Genomic DNA, 20,345 nt, shown 5'->3' on the forward strand with positions numbered 1-20,345 from the left:
CAGCATCAGCTTGTGTGTGTGTGTGTGTGTGTGTGTGTTACCTGAGAGAAAAGAGGTGCGTCAGTGCACAACAAAAGCAGAGGTGAGTCAATCCACCTGTTGTCATCGCTGTTATTGATGGACACGCTGCTCACACAGGAAAAGGTCACATCATTAGAGATGCCTGAACATTATAATGATGCAAGAAATCCTCTCAGTTCACTTTCTAAAGTCATAGGAGAGCTAGTTAACAAAATGGCCTCACCGGTGGGGGGTGGGGGGGGCATAGACTAATTCTACGCGCTTCGAATCCTCTTAGAACGACCTTGACTGGGAATCAAGAATCAATGAGTCAACTCTCCTGTTGTGTTTGTTTCAAATATTCATGGGGCAGCGTGACCCGCTCCATGTTTAATCATCAACCAAAACCTCCAGAAATAATTCAATACACAACCTAATTACAATATTGAGGCCTTTGTTTTCAATTTCAATTCAAAAACACACGGGTGTTTCATCATTCCAAAAATTAGACGTATACTTGTAACAAGTAGCATTTTCTAGCTTTTAATCATGTTTGCTATGCACTTATAAAAAATAAAGTGAACAAGAATGGACACCTTTTTCCAAATCAAGCCTCAACAATGAAAGTTCTTAACTCCTCTTTCTTCAGCAACGGCCCTCCATTGATCCTCTGACATCATATTGGATTTCTTTGGACAGCAAACACAAGCGGCGACCTCCATTGTGCCTCAATTATTTTACTATTCATCTCTAGCATTTAACGATTTACGTGATTTATGAAGCACATCTCCGCTGCACACAAATACACGGACAAGTGAGGATGAAAAAAAGACAGCAGTATTTTTTTGGATGAGCACTCTCAATATAATTATGATGTGATGACACGCGAGGAGCGTGACGGCACTAGAGAGGAAGGAAAAAAAAAAAGATAACCAAAAAAGTACATTCTATTAGTTGGTGCCCTTGCTAGGACATTTTAAGGATCTTCTACAAAAATAGCACGTCGCCATCATACCTGACGGAGCCGATGCAGAAAAATACAATATGCATGTACAGATATTTCTAAAAGAATATGTACACCCAGACAGAACAAGCGAAAGCCATTTGAGCTGTAACCGTGGCGACCACCGGCCAGAGCAGAAATCAAAACTTGAACGTCCAACAAAGACTAAAAGTCAATTCGCCAAACCTGCACAGCATATAAGAGGCACACAAAAAAATCTTTTTTTTTTACCATTTTGACTTTCTTATACTAAATTAAAAACAACGAGTATTCTAAAACACCTCAAAGGAACTTTTTTTTTTTCATAGAATTGTTGCATGGACTGAATAAAAGCTTCTCTAACCCTGAACTCGATCCCAAAAGCAAAGAGCACCATCATGCGGCCAAAAAGAGTAAAGCAACGGGAACATTTTGAGCTTTCCTCCTCATAGCCCCGCTATGAAAGTCCACAAAGAATAAAACTACACTTCAAAAATTAAGCACTACAGCTCAACTGGGAGGATTCTGTTCCGCTGACTCAGCTCCTTCTCCTCCAACTTATTCGCAGTCCTCATGTTCAGTCAACATTGAATTACTGTTGGAAAGATCAGCATTGAAAAATAAAAGAAAATGGATTTGAAAATACAAGCGACTAAAGTAGGCCCAAGTGTCATTCATGGCGGTTATCTAAAGAAAGCTGAGCCAATTGGGAGAAGCGCATCAAGCGCACCCAGGTCAGACAGCCAGAATTCTTGCAAGCAGGAAGTGACCCCTCACTAACTAATAGACTCCAAAATTCCAGGATTTTTTTTCCAAGTTGAACTTTCCATATGAATTCACAGGGTTCAAGTAAATGACTGTTAAAGATTTAAAAAAAAAATAAGTTGGCTCTTAAAAAAGAACTTAAAGCTTTTTTTTTTTGCATTGTGCAAGCCAAAATAAGAGTGACCAACTCTTAACATCGACAAACGAAAATTAGGTACTGCCCTCGCATGTGAAATTGGGGAGCTGAATGCCAAAGCTTCACTCCTTGTGGACATTTACAGATAACGTTCGAGAAATTTGCTGTGACTTTGCCAGCCGACTAACTAACAAGATTTCCATGTCCTGGTCAAAAAGGAGAACCGTCAAGTGAAACAAAAGGCAGAAAGAAAATAGGCCCAAATCAGGCAAGCAACGTCTCAATTGTGATTGACGGGCGGGGGAAGCAGGGGGGCCGAGCGGTCGTTGGTCAGGGTCCTTTTGAGCTTCACACCCTTGATCAGCTTCAGCATGTCCATGTCCCCCCTCGCTTGCATCGGGACGTCCAGATCTTGGTCCAGGTCCTGGTCCCGGCTGGAGAGCAGTGAGTTCTGCTCCTGAGTCAAGTAGCCTGGGATGGAGTCCTCTCGCTGGGCATGGGAGGCCTGAAGCTGGGGCTTCTGCTGCTGGAAGAGCTTCTGTCTGTGCTGCTGGTTTTGAAACTGGACTCGGGCCTGGAACTGAACCTGACTGTTGATCTGGGGCCGGTTCTGTTTCTGAAACTGTTGCTCGTAGTGAAACTGCTGCATTTGCGCCTGGTGGTTGAGCTGTTGCAGATGCTGCTGCTGCTGCTGCATTTGCGCCTGGTGGTTGAGCTGTTGCAGATGCTGCTGCTGCTGCTGCTGCATTTGCGCCTGATGGTTGAGCTGTTGCAGATGCTGCTGCTTGGCAACGGCACCTTCTGGCGGAACGGTGAGCACCGGCACCGGGATGGGCATCTGACCAGGCACCAGCTGATAGTATGGCGAATACGAGGATGATGAGGTGGAGGACAGCGGCAGAGCGCTGAGGCTCTGCGTGGAAGCGAAGAGTTTATTGTAACCGAAACCTCCTCCTGAGGTCGCGGAGAACACATTCTCGTCGCTGCCCCGGGTCGTCGCCCCCGCCGGGACCTGCGGCGTGCAGATGGGGATGGGCACGCCGCCGCTGATGGTGCCCCGTCGGTACGCGGGCTTGGTAGACGGCTTGCGCCGGATGGTGGCCGTGTGCGAGCCGCCCGTCAGCTCCGTCTCGGCCAGCAGGCTGACGGTGGAGGCGGGACGTTTGGACTGGGCAAACTTCCGGTACTGTAGGCCCAAGTCAGAGTTCCTGGGGATGGTGGAGGACTTGTCGAAGTCTGACTGGGCGGCGCCGCCCCCGCTGCCGCCGTGCGACAGGTGGTGCAGGGAGATGGAGTCGCTGTCCCCGTGCAGGGAAATTGACTCGTAGTCAACTGGAGAGGGAGAACAAGACGCACGAGTGACATCGGGGCACTTTTGTGCTCTTTGCAAAGTTGAACTTGCTAGAAGAAATAACAAATGTGGCTACTTTTGAAAAGAGCCACAAGTAACCTTTCCCACGGAACCAAGGTAATGCAGTGCCCTCAGCTGTCAAGCGGCCAGGGCGCATCTGACACACAGTCGACGGCGGCGTGCACGTACACTAATTGCACTTCATCCGACTTTTGTTTTGAATACTTTGAACTAAAAGGGTAAGATTGAAAACGGAGATTGAAGCGGAGTCATGCCATTTCCATTCATCGTGGTTTCAAGTGCAAGTCAATTGAGACCCAAGCTCATTAAACTGAAGATGAAGAAAAGGGAGGATGCAAGCAGGATGAGGAGGAAGGAAAAGGAAAACAAACAGAGACCTACCATAGAGGGGAGGCTCTCTCTTTACAGCTGGAAAAGAAGGAAGGAAGGAGGGATTCTTTTTAAGCAAAGAAAACAAAAGCAAAATGACGGACCGAAAAGGGCTCCAGACGGTGGCGAGGGCGACTCAAAGTGGCGTGCACGCGTGCGCTCCTCACCGTGCGTGTGAATAGTGTCCTCGGAGCAGGACGGCGTGGTGGTCTGCGTGCTGTAGCCGCTGGAGCAGTGCAGTGAGTCACGGCTGCTACGCGGTGCATCCGCCGTCAAGGCACCCAGAGTCAGGGCCAGCTGATCCCGGGCAGAACACGACTGAACAGACCAACGTGAACAATGCGTTATTAATTTTTGGAAAGGGGGGGGGGGGGGTTTCATCTCGATGACACATACTCTGGGAGTAATTTTGTCTAGGCTCTATCAGCAGCAAACCTTTACCTTTCTGATTTACTCAAGATGTTTGCCTGTGCATTGTCATGAGGCACAGCTATTGTGTGAGTGTGCATGCACATAAAGTACCTGGCCAGACGTAGACATAGCGCGGGCCCTCTCGCTGTGAGGAGGCGCCAGGAGGCCGTTCTCGCCACTCAGGCCGGCAGAAGCCAGCTGATTGGTGGAGCCCACTGCATCCTGACACACATGCACACAAACATTAGCTTGATGACCCGCTGAACAACAAAACGACAATGATGCTAAATGCAGCAGGGGAATGAGACCAAAAATTGGGATGCGCCCCGATGTCACAAATGCCGGTGGCGTGATTGCTTTGTATGCAAATATTCATTCTTAATGAAACATCAAACCAACAAAAATGAAAAAGTCACAGTCAATTTGACATATTCTTGATTTGAGCCTCAAAATTGGAAAACTGATAGTTGCTCAATGTTTTGTGTGTGTCAGATTGAAAGGTAACCAAGCAAAATGGCAGACTCTTTCATTTTGGATGACTAACTGCAAATGAAAGGGTGGAAGTGAAGGTCAACGCACAGACGGTGGGAGGCCGATGCGATGGGGCGGACAGCTACCACCATGCACCACACCACAAAAAGGGAGAAAGTGAGTACGCCTCACAGTGGTCATATCCCGGCGGCTGACGCGGCGGCCCGGCGGGGGGCGACGGCCGGCGTAACCGCAGCGAGCACGGCCAACCTGTCGGGCGCGAGAGGGAGCGCTCCCTTCGCTGAGGGAGCGGCCATTTTCGGCGCTGCCCATGGGAAGATAGCGGCAGGAGCGCTGCTGCACACAGGAGAAGCAGCGTGTCCTTTTTGGACCTTTCATTTTGGAACAGCCATTTAGTCAAACATTAGTGAGTGTGCTATTGGGTAAGCAGTGGATTCTCCCAAGTTCTCCAGAATTCGACTTTGAGTGAACATCAAATAAAAAAATTTAAAAAAAGTCTTATGAACAGATTCTGATCCATTTTGAGGAACGATGGTCTAATCTCCATTTTCCCAGTACTTTCTTCCTTTGCCATGGATGACTTTGATAAATCCGATAAATTGTGTAGCCTTACATTATCTCCTTTAAGAAACAATCATGTGGATCAAGTTGCACTAAATCCGTGGATGACACCAACGGTTGGAAGATAAACAAACCCAATGCTCCTAAATGCCCCCAAAAGTGGTACACTATGAAAGTCAACCAAAAGCCTCTAGGAGAAAAAGACAAAACTTGGCAGCTGCAAGCATGGTCATTGAACTTTGTGAAGTCAGCGAGCATAGAAATGTTCATTTTCCACACATGGCGCGAGTTGCCGTTACCTGGATGTGCACGCCGTCCACAGCACAGCTGATAGAGTCCAAGGAAGGGACGTGCCGCACCGACCCAGACTGGTAGCTAATCAAAGAAAAGTCAAAAGAGTGTTAAAGGCCACACCAAAAAAAAAAAAAAAAAGGTGAAATTAAGTTAAGTCCGAGCGTGTCACCTGCTGACGCTGCTCTTCCTGGACAGCGTGTTGCTGGGAGAGGCCGGCGGTGTCTGGTAGGTATAGCTGAAGTCAGAACCTTTAAGGTCCAAAATCACCTGAGAAAAGGAAGAAAACTCACAATCAGAACCGGCCATTCACCCTATGTGGCCATGTGAAATACAGCACACGGCTCAGTGTCGTGTTGCACCGCTTTCGCACCCTCTGCATTCAACACAAAGACCAAAACGCCTCTGATGACCAACAACTTCAACATTCCACCAGGTGGCGCCATGTCCACTGCTCTTTGGTTTCAAAGAGAGAGAAAAAATACTGAAACAAGGAGGACACACGTGCCTGTTCGCTGGCCGGTGGCAGTTTGTTGGGCTCGGCTGTCAGTAGGGTGAGATCGTCCAGGATGGTCTGCAGGTGGGTCACCTCACCCAGCACGTTGATCTCGTGGTCCTAAATGGCACAGTGGCACCGTCGTCAGCACATGGGAGGCAGAGGTGCGCGCACGCAAAACACTGACCAGCACTGGCTTCAGCATGGTGACAAAGGTGCAGTAGCGCGCCCGCTCCTCAATGAGCGCCCGGCACACGGCCCTCTTCTCAGTCTCCTCCAGGACGGCGTAGCGCACGTTGACGTCCTGCAGTGCGCTGTCCAGCTGCCCGCGCACAGCATCCTTGCCTGAAGACAAACACGCAAAAGGCGGTGCTTTTATCGTTCCTAACTGATGCATGCGCACGGATGCGCTCAACAATTCCCACAGGTCCACGTACTGAGAAAAAAAAACGGTCGCTTTTAAGTATGCGTCTCACAAAGTGACAGCAGAGGGCAGTGTACTCTGTTTTTCCATATTTTGAATTGGCTTCTAGGTTGTTCTGGAGAAATTGCGTCAAAGGGATTCGTTTGCTACAAGAGTCGCCGTGAGAAAACCTTTATATACACGTCGCAATGAAATCGTATGTTTTCCGATTTGCACGAGTGGGTTTGTTTTATTCGCATGCAGATGTGCAAGCGATGGCTTGGGGACTCCAGTTTGAGAATCGTTGCTTTAGTGGGGCCACCGAGCAAGCTGCTTTGTCTTCCCGGTTTATTCTTATGCGTGTGATTGTACGCCAGTCGTCGGCCGTTTCAGAAATTTATAGAGCAACCCAACCTCGCATGTGCGAGCACAGAGCCAGCAGACATTTTTGCTGAACAGTGTCTGCGTACGGGTGCACCGCTGGGTCAGTGAGATCGTTTTCACATAGCTAACAGAAGCTCCATGTCGCCAAGTCTGCCTGAGGTCTGACCTCCACAGACGCCCCTCCACAGACACACACGCACAATGTGTGGCTGTGACTTGGCAATGGCAACAATACACCGACATGAATGGTGGAACATGACTCCTGCTACGCTGCATGAGGTAAAACCATTTTACAGAAAAACCACACTATGAAATGTTCCGCGAGAAAAGGGGCGGGTTGGGGGGTTAGGGGGCGGGGTGAAACGGAGATTGTAATTGCTCCAGATTGAAGCCGTCAGTGTCGAGCTTAACTAACCGTAAATTTTCTGTCCCCTCAAAATAACTCAACACACAGTCATCAACGTGCAAGCTGCGGGCACAAAAGTGAGAGCACCTTTAAAAGTGAAAATGTCCAAATCGGGTCTATGGTTTGTGTGAGTGTTTACTGCGCAATAAATAATATTGCAGCTATTTGAATTTGTGACGCCCACGTCGGTTTCGATTCCCAACAGTTTAAAGAAAGCCATTAGAGTGAGCGTAAACAGCCTGCGGCACTTGAGAGAAAGCAGCAGTAGGCAAGAAAAGGCCATGCTTGAGAAGCACTTTCTTCGCACCTAAAACCAGTCCGTCTGCATTCCTGAAACCCGCACGCACAATGGGGGACTGACTACTAGCCTGGGGCGCCCTTAAATGACAATCGACAGCGATAACTAGAAGGTATGTCGGGGCAGTCTCATCTCAGCAGATCAATCGCAACGAGCCACACGGACACAAAATGGAGGACGGCGAGCTTTCTGTGCGTGTTGCGCCCAGCTCCACGCTCGCTCGTCTTTGGGCGACGACAGCCCGGGGTCACACTTTGTACTTGCAGGCTTTCTCGCCCTTTCTCACGTCACTTGAGAGTTCACAAATAAAGTCTGACCTCGTCGCAGTAACGCACAGCGCCCGCCACCTTTAAAGCACCCTCATCTCCTCCCATCATCTGCCTCCCGCTACGAGTAACTTGAGACGCCATCTGAAGTGGTCGCATACCGCATAATGATAGAGCTCGTGGACGCGCACGCAAACGCGGAACGCTCCGTAATTATATTTTCGCCCAAGCCCTATCATGAATGAACTGAAGTGAACCGACCGAGGCGCAGTGGCAAAGAAATTGACATGCAAAACGGCAGGAGTGCCTGAGAGCAGCGGTGGGAAGTAATGCAGCACAAAAACTTGCTTGCATCGTCCCTTCAAAGTCAAAAGACCATTAGACAGAGTGTTTACGACCTTGTCAAATTGGAATGATTAAAAGAAACAAAGCAGTAGGGATGTCCACTGTATGCAATAGCAAGCACGCTTTTCTCGGGTTGGCCCGACTGTCAATGAATCACTTCCGTTGCGGAAGAACCTGCAAAAATCTTTTCCTATGCCGAAGCATAACCACATTGAATCACAAAATATACCCGCCGTGCCGAAAGCCAATGGCTGAAACGAGTTGCATTTACCTTGGGAGGGTCGGCAGCTTCACTCATTGGGTATGCGAAGTGTGTGTGTGTGTGTGTGTGTGTGTGTGTGTTGCGTGTGCTAGAGCGTGTGTCTGAACATGTGCTGGGGCGTTGCCTCTTTGCTACGATCATAAAAGGCCGTAGGCAATCTTATATTCTGCCAAGTGATAATCTTCGGTTTGGGGGATCGCGTGGCCTGGTGTTGCCATGGTGATCACCGGGTGTGTCACGGGAGTCTCCTTCCACAAGAGATTAAGCAAAACCCTCCAGAGTCAAATATTCAAATTCCTAGATTTCACTGGCTGACTCCCACGCTACTCACAGGGTCAGGCGGCGCCATTTGAAGCCACAAAAATTGGAATTCATCATAATAATAAATGATGTAAGAATTGTAACTTTTTTTTGGATAGTATTTTTGTCCTGGAAAAGACGCCGTCATGTTTTAAAAAATGTCATGGGAGGTTGTCTGAGTGATGTGTTGATGTGTCACATCCGTATCGGGACATTTCTTTGGTCCACCATGAAGGAAGGGAGAAGTTATGGATGATATGTTTTATCAGCATACCTTCCTTCCCCCACAACTTAGCATACTTTTTTTTTTTAATCAATGCCATCAAACAAGCTCTGTTTCCATCCTACCTTTTTTGACCTTCTTCTGCAGTTTGACAGTATCCGATGACTTTTTCTTAATATCTGCCCTCGCCTTTTTATACTCTGAAACGAGAAGAAATACATGCACATGTATGCGCGTGAATGCGGCGTTGCGGAGTGGAGCGGGCAGGCACTTTTTCCGTGGCCGGCTGGCAAACCTTTGCCGTGATCTTTGTCCAGCTGAGTGGCCACTTTCTTCCACTCGTCCATCTTCAACTCCAACGGTGTGATGAGACTTTCTGACAGTGCTCTGGGGAGGGCAAAAGACGTCTTGGTGAATCACCTTTTGGTCGTTTTACAGAAGATGACATGGAAATGCCTGGTCGCCATTTTCCGTAGTGCGGGAATTGCCGACCTTGATCGAGCCACTCAAAGTTGATGCATGACTACACTTTAAAGTTGAGGCTGTTGCGCAAGCTAAGCGTTTGGGGTGTGCTGCCCTCGCGCATGTCAACTCATGACAAGCCTCCTCTTGATAGGAGCAGACGTCACCGTCTGGCATTCCCGCAATGAGAGAAAAGGTGGCGGACGCATTTTTGTGTCTCCTCATTTGCCTTCGGGTGTTTGAATACGTCACAAGCACAACAGCGTGTGCGTGTCTTACGTGGTGAAAAGCTTGAGTTTGGATTCAATGCTGCGGTGTCTCATACACATCCTGGTTAGCGCCGAGCCGATCTCCTTGGTGGCACCTGCAAAACAAAAAGCACCCATGAGATGCGACAAGTGGTCTTTTGTGCTTTGAAATGGATTTGAAATTATTTACGGCAGTTTGTGAACCAATGTTAGTTTTAATGCGTCAGTTGAAGAAAAAAAAAATGGAGGCTGCCCTGAACTAGATTGTAGATATTAATTAATCGGTTCATTGTGTAATGAGTAACTTAAGGGCGAGGCAGCCATTCAAATTTTAAAGTAACAATGGAGGCTTGCGAGAGCGTCTTAACACAAATGCAGGCAATACATTTATGAGAAACACACATTTTATCGGCACGTCGTCTTTTATGAACTCAGAACAGGCAGTGCAACATTGAACCAAGCGGGCTGGATGGAATAACGAAAGAACACGAGGGGAAAAAAACTGCTGACTCATAGATGGAATCGTGTAAAATCCAGAGGGGGTGGAAACCCGACTGAAAGCGGCACAACTCGGGCAAATGAGAGCGTTCATGCAAAGGCGCCAGGCAAATACAAGAAGTGACATCAGTGAACATAGAGCAATTCACTCCTACGAGCTACACCCAAAGCCTGCTGCAAGGTGTGACGAGGCACCCTTCCCCTCCCTGTCACACTCGAGCCATAATAAAAGTGACTGCGGCCGTTTGAATCCCGCCCGGTGCACAGAGCCCATTTTCCGCTCCAGGCCATCCAAACAAGCACGCCGTTTGTCATGGGACAGCAACATCGAGCGTTTTCCCCTCCCGTGTGTTGCTGTTGATTATAAAGCGCACAGAATGCAAATGGGGAGCTGCGCTCGTGCCCTGGCGTGCTCAGGTCATGTCAAGTAACAAAACAAGAATATTAAAATCAATAAATAAATGAATGAACTATCTTTTAAGTGCGTTGCGACCATTATGTGTCTTCTGCAGGCAATTAACAAGCGCAGATTTCCACAATTAGCTGTGTCCACTGGAAAGATCCCCTGTCACTGCGGCAAGAGACACACCATTGTGGTAATGACCCATTAGGAAAATAAAATGATGGCTCTTAAGTAGAGTCTCTAAGCAAACGGATACTTGACAATTGAATTTTTGCCGTTGGACGACATGGACGAACGCGAGCCTCGCCCGCGTGTTCGTGCCCTTCGCCGGCCTGCTGAACGGAAGCGCACGTAAAGGTGAACGGAAAATAAGCTGCGCTCGTCATTTCCACTTTGCCTTCTAAGAGAAGAAGACAGAGGCCAGAGTGTTGGGCAGCCTCGCCGAAGCTGCGTTTTTCCGGCGGCCTGGCCTGGCTCATAATGGGACTCATTCAACAACAGCTGTGGCCCAACTCGCAGAGTGGTTTCCGCGTGCGCAAAACCTCATCAATCTTCCCGTCTGCTTGTATTGAACCACTTATTGATTAATTGACCGGCTTTTTGGGATGAAGTTATTGTTGTCCTTCAGCCACGGACGTTAGGAAACTTCCATAATGGCCCGTCAGCACCTTGTCAGCATGCGTGTTTGCTTTTGGGGAGGAAAAAAAAAGAAAGCCTCGTGATGCCAAGATGTCAACCGCTCCTGGGTTGCCATGGTGATGAGTCATGCGGGAATACCGCAGAAGGCAAGGAGGAAGAACACTTTTTTTTTTTTTTTAAATCATCTGACGATGACAAGTCTTATGAAATCTGGTGCTTTTTGTTTTGCAATCTGGTGCTTCCCACTCTACCGATCATTTTTGTCTTAACAATGCCCGCCTAGAAGGCCCAGGTCAATCAGCGATATCATCAGCCGAGCCACAAAACCGCTCGCATGGAGCCCAGAGAGCCACGTGACATCATCCAGCGTGAAACAGACACGGCGCCGCCTCGCAGCTTCTATTTGTGACCACCAATCGATATTGATGAGCGGGCAAATTGGGACAGTGGCTCTTTATTCCCCATCGCATGCAAACGGTCACTCAAGTTGGCCTTCGAGGCTCGCCATGAGACCCACGCAAAAGTCGCCCTTGTGCAAGTCAGCTGTTGCGCTGCTATTGGACAAACACACTCGGTTGGACAAAGCAGCTGACGAGCTGAAGTAGCGGCCCAAAGGACGGAGGAGGAGGCAGCTGTCTAAACACACACACACACACAGGTGGGCGAATACGCTTGGGCAACACGTACACACGTGCGAAGGCCCCCATGATCCCGGCTAACACTTAGCTTACAGCTAACAGATGCCAGCGGTTCTCTTTGCGAGCGGCGCCAAGGCAAGAGGAGTTGCCGGGCCACAGTTGGAACCAGAATGTTCGAGATTTTCCACACTTTGAAGGACACTGACGCGAGGTTGAGGACGTGCTACTGATTTTCTCTCTTCCTGGATTCTGCCTGCCTCGCAAAAATAAATCAAACGGGTTTCATCATTTGAAAATAAACATGACGTGGCGTTAAGCTAGTGAATCGGCAAAACAAAACCTCGATTTTTACAAGCGTTAATCTTGTTTTGCTTGAGCTCGATTGATCAGTCTCGTGATGTTCTGAGCGTGACCTAAAGACGCGTCTTCAGAAACGCTCTCGGGCTCCCAGTGACGACACACACGTTGGGCAGCGTGACCCGTTTAAGTGCCTCGAGTCAGTGTTTTCGCAAGAAGACGTCTTAAAAAAAAAATCAAAAGCCTCCTTTGTTCTTCGCTCATAACAATTCATAACGAGTGATGAGCCTTTAAAACCCAGCAAAGATGCTACAAAGTTTTTTGCAAGAATCACACTATTTCAGATTTGTCCACACATTTCCAAGGACGTCCACTTGTAAACACTCTTCCAGTGTCAGCTCAGTAGCCATTTGAAGCTGCTCAATGGCGAGCGGCGATTGTCACACGACGTCAGAATCTGAACACCGTGATGAAGACGAGCATCATTTCCCCTGAAAGTGGAAGTGTGCCTGCCTGCGTTTTTTTGTGATGTCATCCCATTACATTTGAGGAGCAAAACATTCAGGCGTGACGGCGCAGGCCTGCTGCTGTTGCTGCTGCGTCCTTGGAAGGGAGCGGCCACGATTGGCTCTGCCGCTGGGCCTCCCGCCCACATGCTGGATTTCATTTGAATACCAACTGCTCTTACATAATCGCAGCGAGCGTCTTAAGAGTACAGCTCAGAGCTCCCCATGCGCAACTGGAGAATCAACACAGCGCGCAGGAGAAGCTCTTTCTGCTTCAGACAGACAGACAGATGTGATTGTGTTTACCTCTGGAGCCCATCGCCATGTCCGCAACCTTCTGAAAAGCATCCAGGAAGGCACCCGTCACCAGGATGGTGGTCCTGAATAGTGCGACAGACAACAAACGCTTTTAACACTGACCCACATACGGAGCAAATGGAACACATCAAAATGCCGTTGCAACCAGTCGTCATTCAGGACACCCAGGTGTAATTGCAATTGAAAAAAAAAAGAGGAACGGGTGTAACGGCCGGGCACCGTGTCGGAACTGATTTGTGTCGAGGAAGGGAACAAAATACTTCTCTTTTGTATTCAGAGGGAACAATTGAATGATGCTCAAACATGGCGAGCATTAGATTTGGCAGGAAATGAAAGATTCTCAAATAAAGATTATTGACATTTCTCCTTAGCAACTTAAGCGGACTTATTTAATCAAACTGGATAGATGTTGGTTTGAAATGAAGCGACCGCACAGCCAAGCCCTTATCGCCTGCTAGAGGAGCAGCGAGTGGCTGGAGTAAAAAACGACGAGTGAGGGGAACGCTTGCTGCTCTTTGCCTAGTTTGAACACGCAACATCTCAGCAGCAAACAAAGATGCCAAAGGGACTCAAACAAGGACATCAACATCAAGCAGCTTGCTCACTCTGTGGTTCGGTTATTGGACGACTGACTGCTAAAAGCCACATGAGAGACTCTCAAAGGGCAGTTCGGCTGTGCAACTGGAAACCCGCTCAAGCCACATCATTATCATCAATGGGCCTATTGTCTGCTCTGTGTGTTAGGTTATGAATGCTACTCTAGCGCTGCATGAGCAAACACACACACAAGGCCATCACTCTGGGAAAGCTAACCGAGAAGCTCAGATGACAGTGTCTGTGCGTGATCTCATGTAAAGCAGAGCAAAGAAGCAAAATGGCTACCTGGGTTGCTGTTTCACAACCAGTCTGGGATGGCTCATTTCACAATCTTTGAAGTTTTTTAAATGCTAAAGGTAGCGGCACGGCACGGTAGCGTTCAGCACATCTGCCCGGCGACCGTTCTGGGTCCCAAAATTATTATTTATTTACTTCGTGTTGTACGAATGCTCCAATATTAGAACACACGATACCATTTCACCAGCCTGCTGGTGGAAGGACTTAGGGGCAAGATGTGACATGACGAGTGTCGGCCATTGCTGTCAGTTTGCTACGAGGCGTACCTGAGCTGCGACTGAAGTTTGACTCCCTTGCTGGCAAAGTCCTCCCACGTGGGATAGCTGGCCTGCAGAAAAACAAACAGCGGTGTTTACACTCGTTTCGCTCAGCAACAAGTTTATTTCAAAGCAAACAATACAAACAACACAATAAACAAAGCAGGCAAAAACTGGCAAACCAGGTTTGAAATGTTTGGAATGGGGATAGCGCGAGCAAAGTTTAACCGGTTCCTCCTATCCAGGATTAAAAAAAAAAAAAAAAACAAACAATTAGCTATTAACCTACAACTACACATGTAACTGTCATAAAAGGTTATCTGTCCAACAATCAAGCAATTTAACTATCACAATATCGCTGCAAAAAGTTTGTTTCAGCAAAAATTTGAGGATAGGTAGAATGCCGCTCAGATGCAATCATGCTAGTAGAGGAGTGGTGCAAATACCTTGGCGGTGAGTGATTAAAAAAAAAAAAAAAAAAAAGGGGGGGGGGGCACTGGATGTGTGGCCAGAGGAGTTTAAAATTCAACTTCAGATAATCTGAAATCGTTGATGACTAATCAACAATGAAGCAGAGTCGAGAATAAGAAAAAAAAAAAATCAAGTTAGCAGCCGGCGAGCTGCTCATATGAAAACAGCAGACAAGGTTAGCATCTTTGCCGCAGGAGTGCAACGTGCCCTTCAGGGTCCACAAACCCGGTTTGACGGATGATGTCATCCAAGGCGCCTTTCGCAGTGCGGGCGCTCGACGCGCCAGCTGCTCCGCCACAACGCCACCGACTCTCTTCGACCCATCTGACCTCTGATGAAATGCCTTTAAGCGTCTCGCGCTGTGCCGATAACGCAATTCTTCTGCCACCTCGAACGTGTCCCCATTTTGCTTGTCGTCTTTCGAGTCTCTTTCTCCCATGAATGTCACAAAATAGCGCTGAAGAGGCAAACTGGACCTTTCATCAATTCCCCCGTGCCTTTCACACAAAGCGGAACTTTATCATGTTGGCTTTTGTACGGCGATCTCCAGCAATGTCTAAAACGGTCGTGGGAAAGTGCCGACCCGAGCGGTCATGAGAGGCGAGTCGCGGCTGTTAAACTTGACACCCCAGTCCTGACTTTTGGCTCGCCTGCATTGCGCTTTTGCTACAAAGTAATTTCTGGGGAAAATTCCAATTTAGAAGCAGCAAATCTTGTTGTCCACGATGCCAACTTGGAAAAATTAGCACAAAGCAGTCAGAGAGAACAAATGTTGGAAAGCAAGCTGCTTCCCGGGCAACTTCTCACCTAAACCTCACATTCTCCCCGAGATTGTCGTGACCGCCGGGAATGTTCACAGGTCTCTGCCAATGCTGCGGCAATGGGCGAGGCCTGTGCGAAAACCAAAGTCCTTTTCACGAGTTATAGTTCAGTCTGCACCTTTTCCCCGATTGATGATGATGCGACGGACTACCTGCGCAACTTGCCTGAGGCCAAAATGAGCTTGTGACCGTGAACACAGTTCAAAAACATCGACATCCAAAGACCTGATCAAGTTGTCAGGCCACGACTGTGGGTTCTGCGACACTTATTTCCACTCTGCTCCGCGAGGAGCTCCGGCTGCTACGAGGAGAGGAGCCCTGCGCTCAAACGAGAAGAAACCACAGTCTTGTTGTTTCGGAACATTTGCGAAGAGCTTTGGAGCATTTTCAGCGAGGGAGGATGGGGGATGGCCAAGGAGAATGAGAAGATCATGAACGCAATCTGCTGGCGCCTTTTCGTCAAGCTGCGTGTCGATGCGCGCTGAGCCCGAGCGAGCTTTCAAAGACTCCGCGGCTGCTCAAACAGCAGCTTGAGAGGCTTGTTTGAGCAGCGCTGGCTGAGTCCGAGCGGGACAAAAGGAGCCAAAGCAGACGGACGGGGGCGTGTCAACATCACGCTAATGGTTTCTTTGGAGACGTAGCGCAAAAGTATGAGCTTGTTGCCGAAGTGAACGCCGCTGTCGCACACTCATCGAGCGCAGACTGCCCAATGTCGACGTCTCTGCGGACGAGGCCTGCTTTCAAGTCACCAGGGCCTCGTATCGCCATCTGCTCAAATAGAGCGGCTTTGCTTTCTCCGACCCTCGTGGAAACAAACCTCAAGTGTCTTCTTACTCATTTACTGACTGAAAGACTCCCAAGCAAACAACAAATGTGACTTTGTGCAAGGATTCTTAACACAAAACTAGTGCGGACTTCCAGTTTCAGGAAGTCTAATGACACAGAACTGCTTCATGTTCCTCATTGGATCAATCAGCTGGGTGGATTCAGGTCTAAACGTGGATGAGTCGTCGTCATCACGCCCGACTGCGCTGATAGCTCGCCATGACTTTAAACATTTTAAACCTTTAAACGGGAGCGCTGCAGTACGTGCGTGTGTGTGTGTTGGTGTGTCACAGCACCCCACCCTCTATTGAGCGTCACTCATCCGTCTTGCTACCTGTCGACTCATGTCCGTCCATCCCTTGCCGTGTACTCGCCATCCTCCTGAAACGGATCATGCGGAACAAGGCGGCTGATTTCGGAGAGGAATCCGGACTGGGATTGTCTGGACGATCCAACAGGTTTGTTACAACGTGGTTGGGACATTGGGTGAAACCACAACCTTGACGCAGTTGAATTTGCAAATGTCATTCAAGACACGACTAACTGCTTTGTTTTGTTTTACATTTTAATATTAACAGTGCTTCGTTTGGTTTGGAACTCGTGCGACAGTTCGTAAAGTTTTACAGTCGGGAAGGGGAGGGTTGCTTCCAAATCCAGACAACAATCCAAAGGTTCCAGTGGGCAAGTAGTCAGTTGTCAGACTTTTGCCATTCTACTCACACACACGCACGCACATCAAGGTTTCAATTTCAGTCAAGAGGCAAGGAGGAGCAGCAAGAAGAGGTCGACTGTTGTCGGGGGCGACGTTCTCCTTTCAAGTAAACAACTCACAAGCATAAATTGAATCCTTGTGAAGCGCCAACGACACTGCGGGAACGAGAGGAGAGCGATGCGGCGCACCGATGGCGGGAGGGAAGGAGCGAGGGATGGACGGCGGAGCGAAAAAGCATTAATGTGTGGGCTCCTAGCGGGACATCGCTTTTAGCGCTACCGTCGCAAACCATGCTAGCTGGTCTGGTCAATCACACGCATTTTTCTCCATCTGAAACGGCAACAAGCAGCACTTTGGCAGCCAGCCGGCAATTCTTCTCTTCAAGCCGGTCGTCGACAAGAGCATTGGCAAACCACATCGCTTTCTTCACCTCGCTCACTTGAGTGTTAACGAACACGACAAAATGCCATAGACGGGCTAACGGTGAGCGCCAGTGTTGCAGCGTTACCTGCCGCCACCGAGGAGCTATTTTTGGAACAGGCTACACGTCGGTGACCCCTGATTTAAGCGACACTGCATGACTTTGGACTGCGGGAGGAACCTGCAGTCGGCGGATTAACTCGCGGCTCCTTCGTCAACAGGGCGTGTGCATATGCGACTAATTAGTGTAATGACCCCGACGAGCTCGGGCAGGTTTCTGACAGACTGATCAAAAGCAATCGAGTCAACTCGGCCCCCGATGAGAGATTAATCCTGACAGAGAGGCCGATTAATTGGATAGGACTGCCGGCATGGCAGAAGGCGAGAGCCAATGCCATGCTTGGAACACCGCCATGGATGCCCCCCCCCCATACACACACACACACAGTTTTTCCTCGTTGCGTTCCGGTACACGTGAGTCACATCTAGCTCTACAAGTTCCATCAGGTAAGCAACAAATTGCTTGGCAATGGGCACGAAACTCGAAGCTGCTCGATTGCTTCTCCTTTGTCAGGCAGCTCTCGGATATCAAACGCAAAATTGAGCAAACAGGTGTTGAGAAAATCGTCTCGTGAAAATGAGTCATTTGAGGAGCCGCCGTTACGCAAGCCTCGTCGCATTTGTCGTCATCATGTCATAATCGAGACGGTAGAAGACTCAATGGAGAGGTCACGTGCCACGCTGCACCAGGTCGCCTGATTGCCCACCCTTGACCCTCGTTTTCACATGGCCCAACTGGAGTTGGAAAACTCAATATAACCGAAACCAAAGTCCAGCAGCTTACAGCGTGTCAAAAATTGGAGAAAAAAAAAACAGACCTTGCTGGACTTTACGTTTGTATCTCCTCATATACATTTATCAATGTTAGTTGCAGCACTATGTCGCAAGTACTTAATGCGGCAGCAATCAAATACGTTCGGAATCATCATATTTCGATCTACTTGGGCTCACAATCATCAAAGAGCGACAGGATTATTTGTGACTTTGAGTGTGCGTGACTTTAAAAGTCGCTTTGTGTTAAACGCTAAGCTATGTGCTTAAGTTGAAAACACAAAGTGTCATTTTTTTAGGTTGAGTTTGACAGTACATTTTAACTGGAAGTAGCAATGGAGAGTTTGAAGAGTAAATCATGAATAATTGCCGACTATAGGTCAAACTTGAAGTCGAGTTAGACAAAACCAAGTTTACGCATAAAAATCCAAGCAGAAAGTGGTTGAAGGACACTCGTATCTCAGGGCACCAACGTCCGCCCGTCTGCCCATCCATCCATATGTCGAAAAAACTAACATTATTGAGTCTGAAACGTGATACAATGACTAAAAAGTAAACTAGTAAAGATGAATTTCAAGCGTGTGAGTAGCGACTGCTTTTACTTGAAAGAAACATTTTACTATTCGAGTTGCTTCTAAACAGAAAAGCCAACAATGTGCGTGGACAACGCGGAACATATTGAACAATGTCCCCTGATGTTGTGATCATTCAAATCCACCAAAGTGTCATTTCGGTGCCATTTCAACACGATTACCTTCATGTCGTTCATGATGAGCTGGAAGAGACCTCCCAAGGCGCTGCATTCCTTCTCTATGCCCGCATCCATTTTCCACACGGGCAAAAAAAAAAGGGGAACGTGAATCCAACTTTGTCTTCTTTAGAAAAACAGTTTTCGAATACTCCCAATGGTAGAATCAATGGGGGCCTTTGGAAGGGGTTAACACTACACCAGCCGTGGGGCAAAGTCCACTTTTCGTCAAACCGCCCCTAAAAGTGCAGCAGGGGGAAAAAAACACGAGGAGGGAGATGAGACACTCAGCCGATGCTAGCCCCCGGCCAAGCGGATAAACATCCCGGGAAATAGCACATTTTGCCGGACTGAGCTTGCTTGGGAAACGCTGAAAAGTTGGTCGCTTACGGAGGGCTAGCTAACCGCGGCTAGGTGGCTAACTGCGCTAGCAACCTGTAACTACGAGTGGCGACATGGCACCGCTCCGATTCTTCGCCTCTGCGTCGTTCTCCTGTCCTCCTTCCCCTTCTTCTTCTTTTAATTCTTTTATTTCTTTTTGGGAAATCAATAATTAAGTGTCATTATTCCCCAGCGGTGCGTCGACGTTGCCTTGTGACGAGTTTCAGACGCCGTTTTTTTTTTTCTTCCACTCGTCCAACGGACAGGGAGTCCTCCCACCTCCTTAGCTCTTTAGTGAGAGTGGAGCGCGCGTCCGTGTAAGATCGTGTAACGTGCATGCGTGTGCGTGCGTGTCGTTTTCATGGCCCACCCAAGCTAGTCACTGCCAACAAAGTGTACATCCTGTCAGAATTTTCAAAATAAAAACATTAATTGCATCGTCATTGTTCCTTGAAGAGTGTACAGTTGTACTAATAATTGCAAAAAAAATGACAGTAGCAATCCGGATCACCTTTCAGTAAGGTGACTGAAAGAGTTTTGATGGTCCTTGTAATAATAATAATAATAATAATAATAATAATAATAATAATAATAATAATAATAATAATAATAATAATAATAATAATAATAATAATAATAATAATAATAATAATAATAATAATAATAACAGCTCCTCATTTACGAGAGCGTTAATTTGTTTGTTAATCGAGTTTAGTCCATCCATTATCTATACCGCAAACTCCACACAGGTAGGGCCGGAGGTGGAATCGAACCCTCCACACTGTGACGTGCTAACCAGTGCACCACCGAGCTGCCTAATCGAGTTTTGTGTCAGTGTTATTTCATCTCCCTCCGTGTCCGCTCTCACGTCGAGACTGTGGTTTTATTTTGAAGTCCAAGTGGAATCCGGTCATGAGTCCTGATAGTTTGACGTTGCGTATCCGGGCAAGGTGGAGAGTGTTTTTTTTTTTTGTGGGGCAAAGACGTGTGGGCGTCCCGGAGGGGCGGGGAGACACATGTGATTTAACGGTCAGTCAAGTTATTAGTCATCAGCCATTTTTCATTTTAATAAATCAAAATGACTGGAGTACTGTTAGGTAGAATAGAATAGAATAGAATAGAATAGAATAGAATAGAATAGAATAGAATAGAATAGAATAGAATAGAAAGCTTTTACAGTATAGTCATTGTACAGTGGAGAGGCAGTGTGCGTC

The 20,345-nt window shown here is 47.9% G+C and overlaps 1 protein-coding gene across 3 annotated transcripts; it reads right to left on the reverse strand.

The window, feature by feature from the left end:
- Positions 1–343: 343 nt before the first annotated feature.
- mtss1 (MTSS I-BAR domain containing 1) lies at positions 344–19,472 on the reverse strand. Of its 3 annotated transcripts, none has more exons than XM_061291230.1 (14): positions 18,757–19,472; positions 13,932–13,993; positions 12,760–12,833; positions 9,504–9,588; positions 9,058–9,149; positions 8,888–8,962; positions 6,063–6,220; positions 5,888–5,995; positions 5,552–5,649; positions 5,388–5,463; positions 4,147–4,257; positions 3,792–3,942; positions 3,637–3,663; positions 344–3,215 (listed from the first exon to the last, which is right to left on the reverse strand). In XM_061291230.1, the coding sequence occupies exons 1-14, from the start codon at positions 18,826–18,828 to the stop codon at positions 2,164–2,166; spliced, it is 2,241 nt and encodes a 746-aa protein (XP_061147214.1). In that variant the 5' UTR covers positions 18,829–19,472; the 3' UTR covers positions 344–2,163. The 3 variants fall into 3 exon arrangements, with proteins under 3 accessions (XP_061147214.1, XP_061147216.1, XP_061147215.1); XM_061291232.1 differs by lacking the exon at positions 18,757–19,472 and adding an exon at positions 15,201–15,463; XM_061291231.1 differs by lacking the exon at positions 3,637–3,663 and having other exon boundaries at positions 18,757–19,471.
- Positions 19,473–20,345: the final 873 nt, after the last annotated feature.

This window comes from Syngnathus typhle, linkage group LG11 (genome assembly GCF_033458585.1).
Source record: "Syngnathus typhle isolate RoL2023-S1 ecotype Sweden linkage group LG11, RoL_Styp_1.0, whole genome shotgun sequence".
NCBI lineage: Eukaryota > Metazoa > Chordata > Actinopteri > Syngnathiformes > Syngnathidae > Syngnathus > Syngnathus typhle.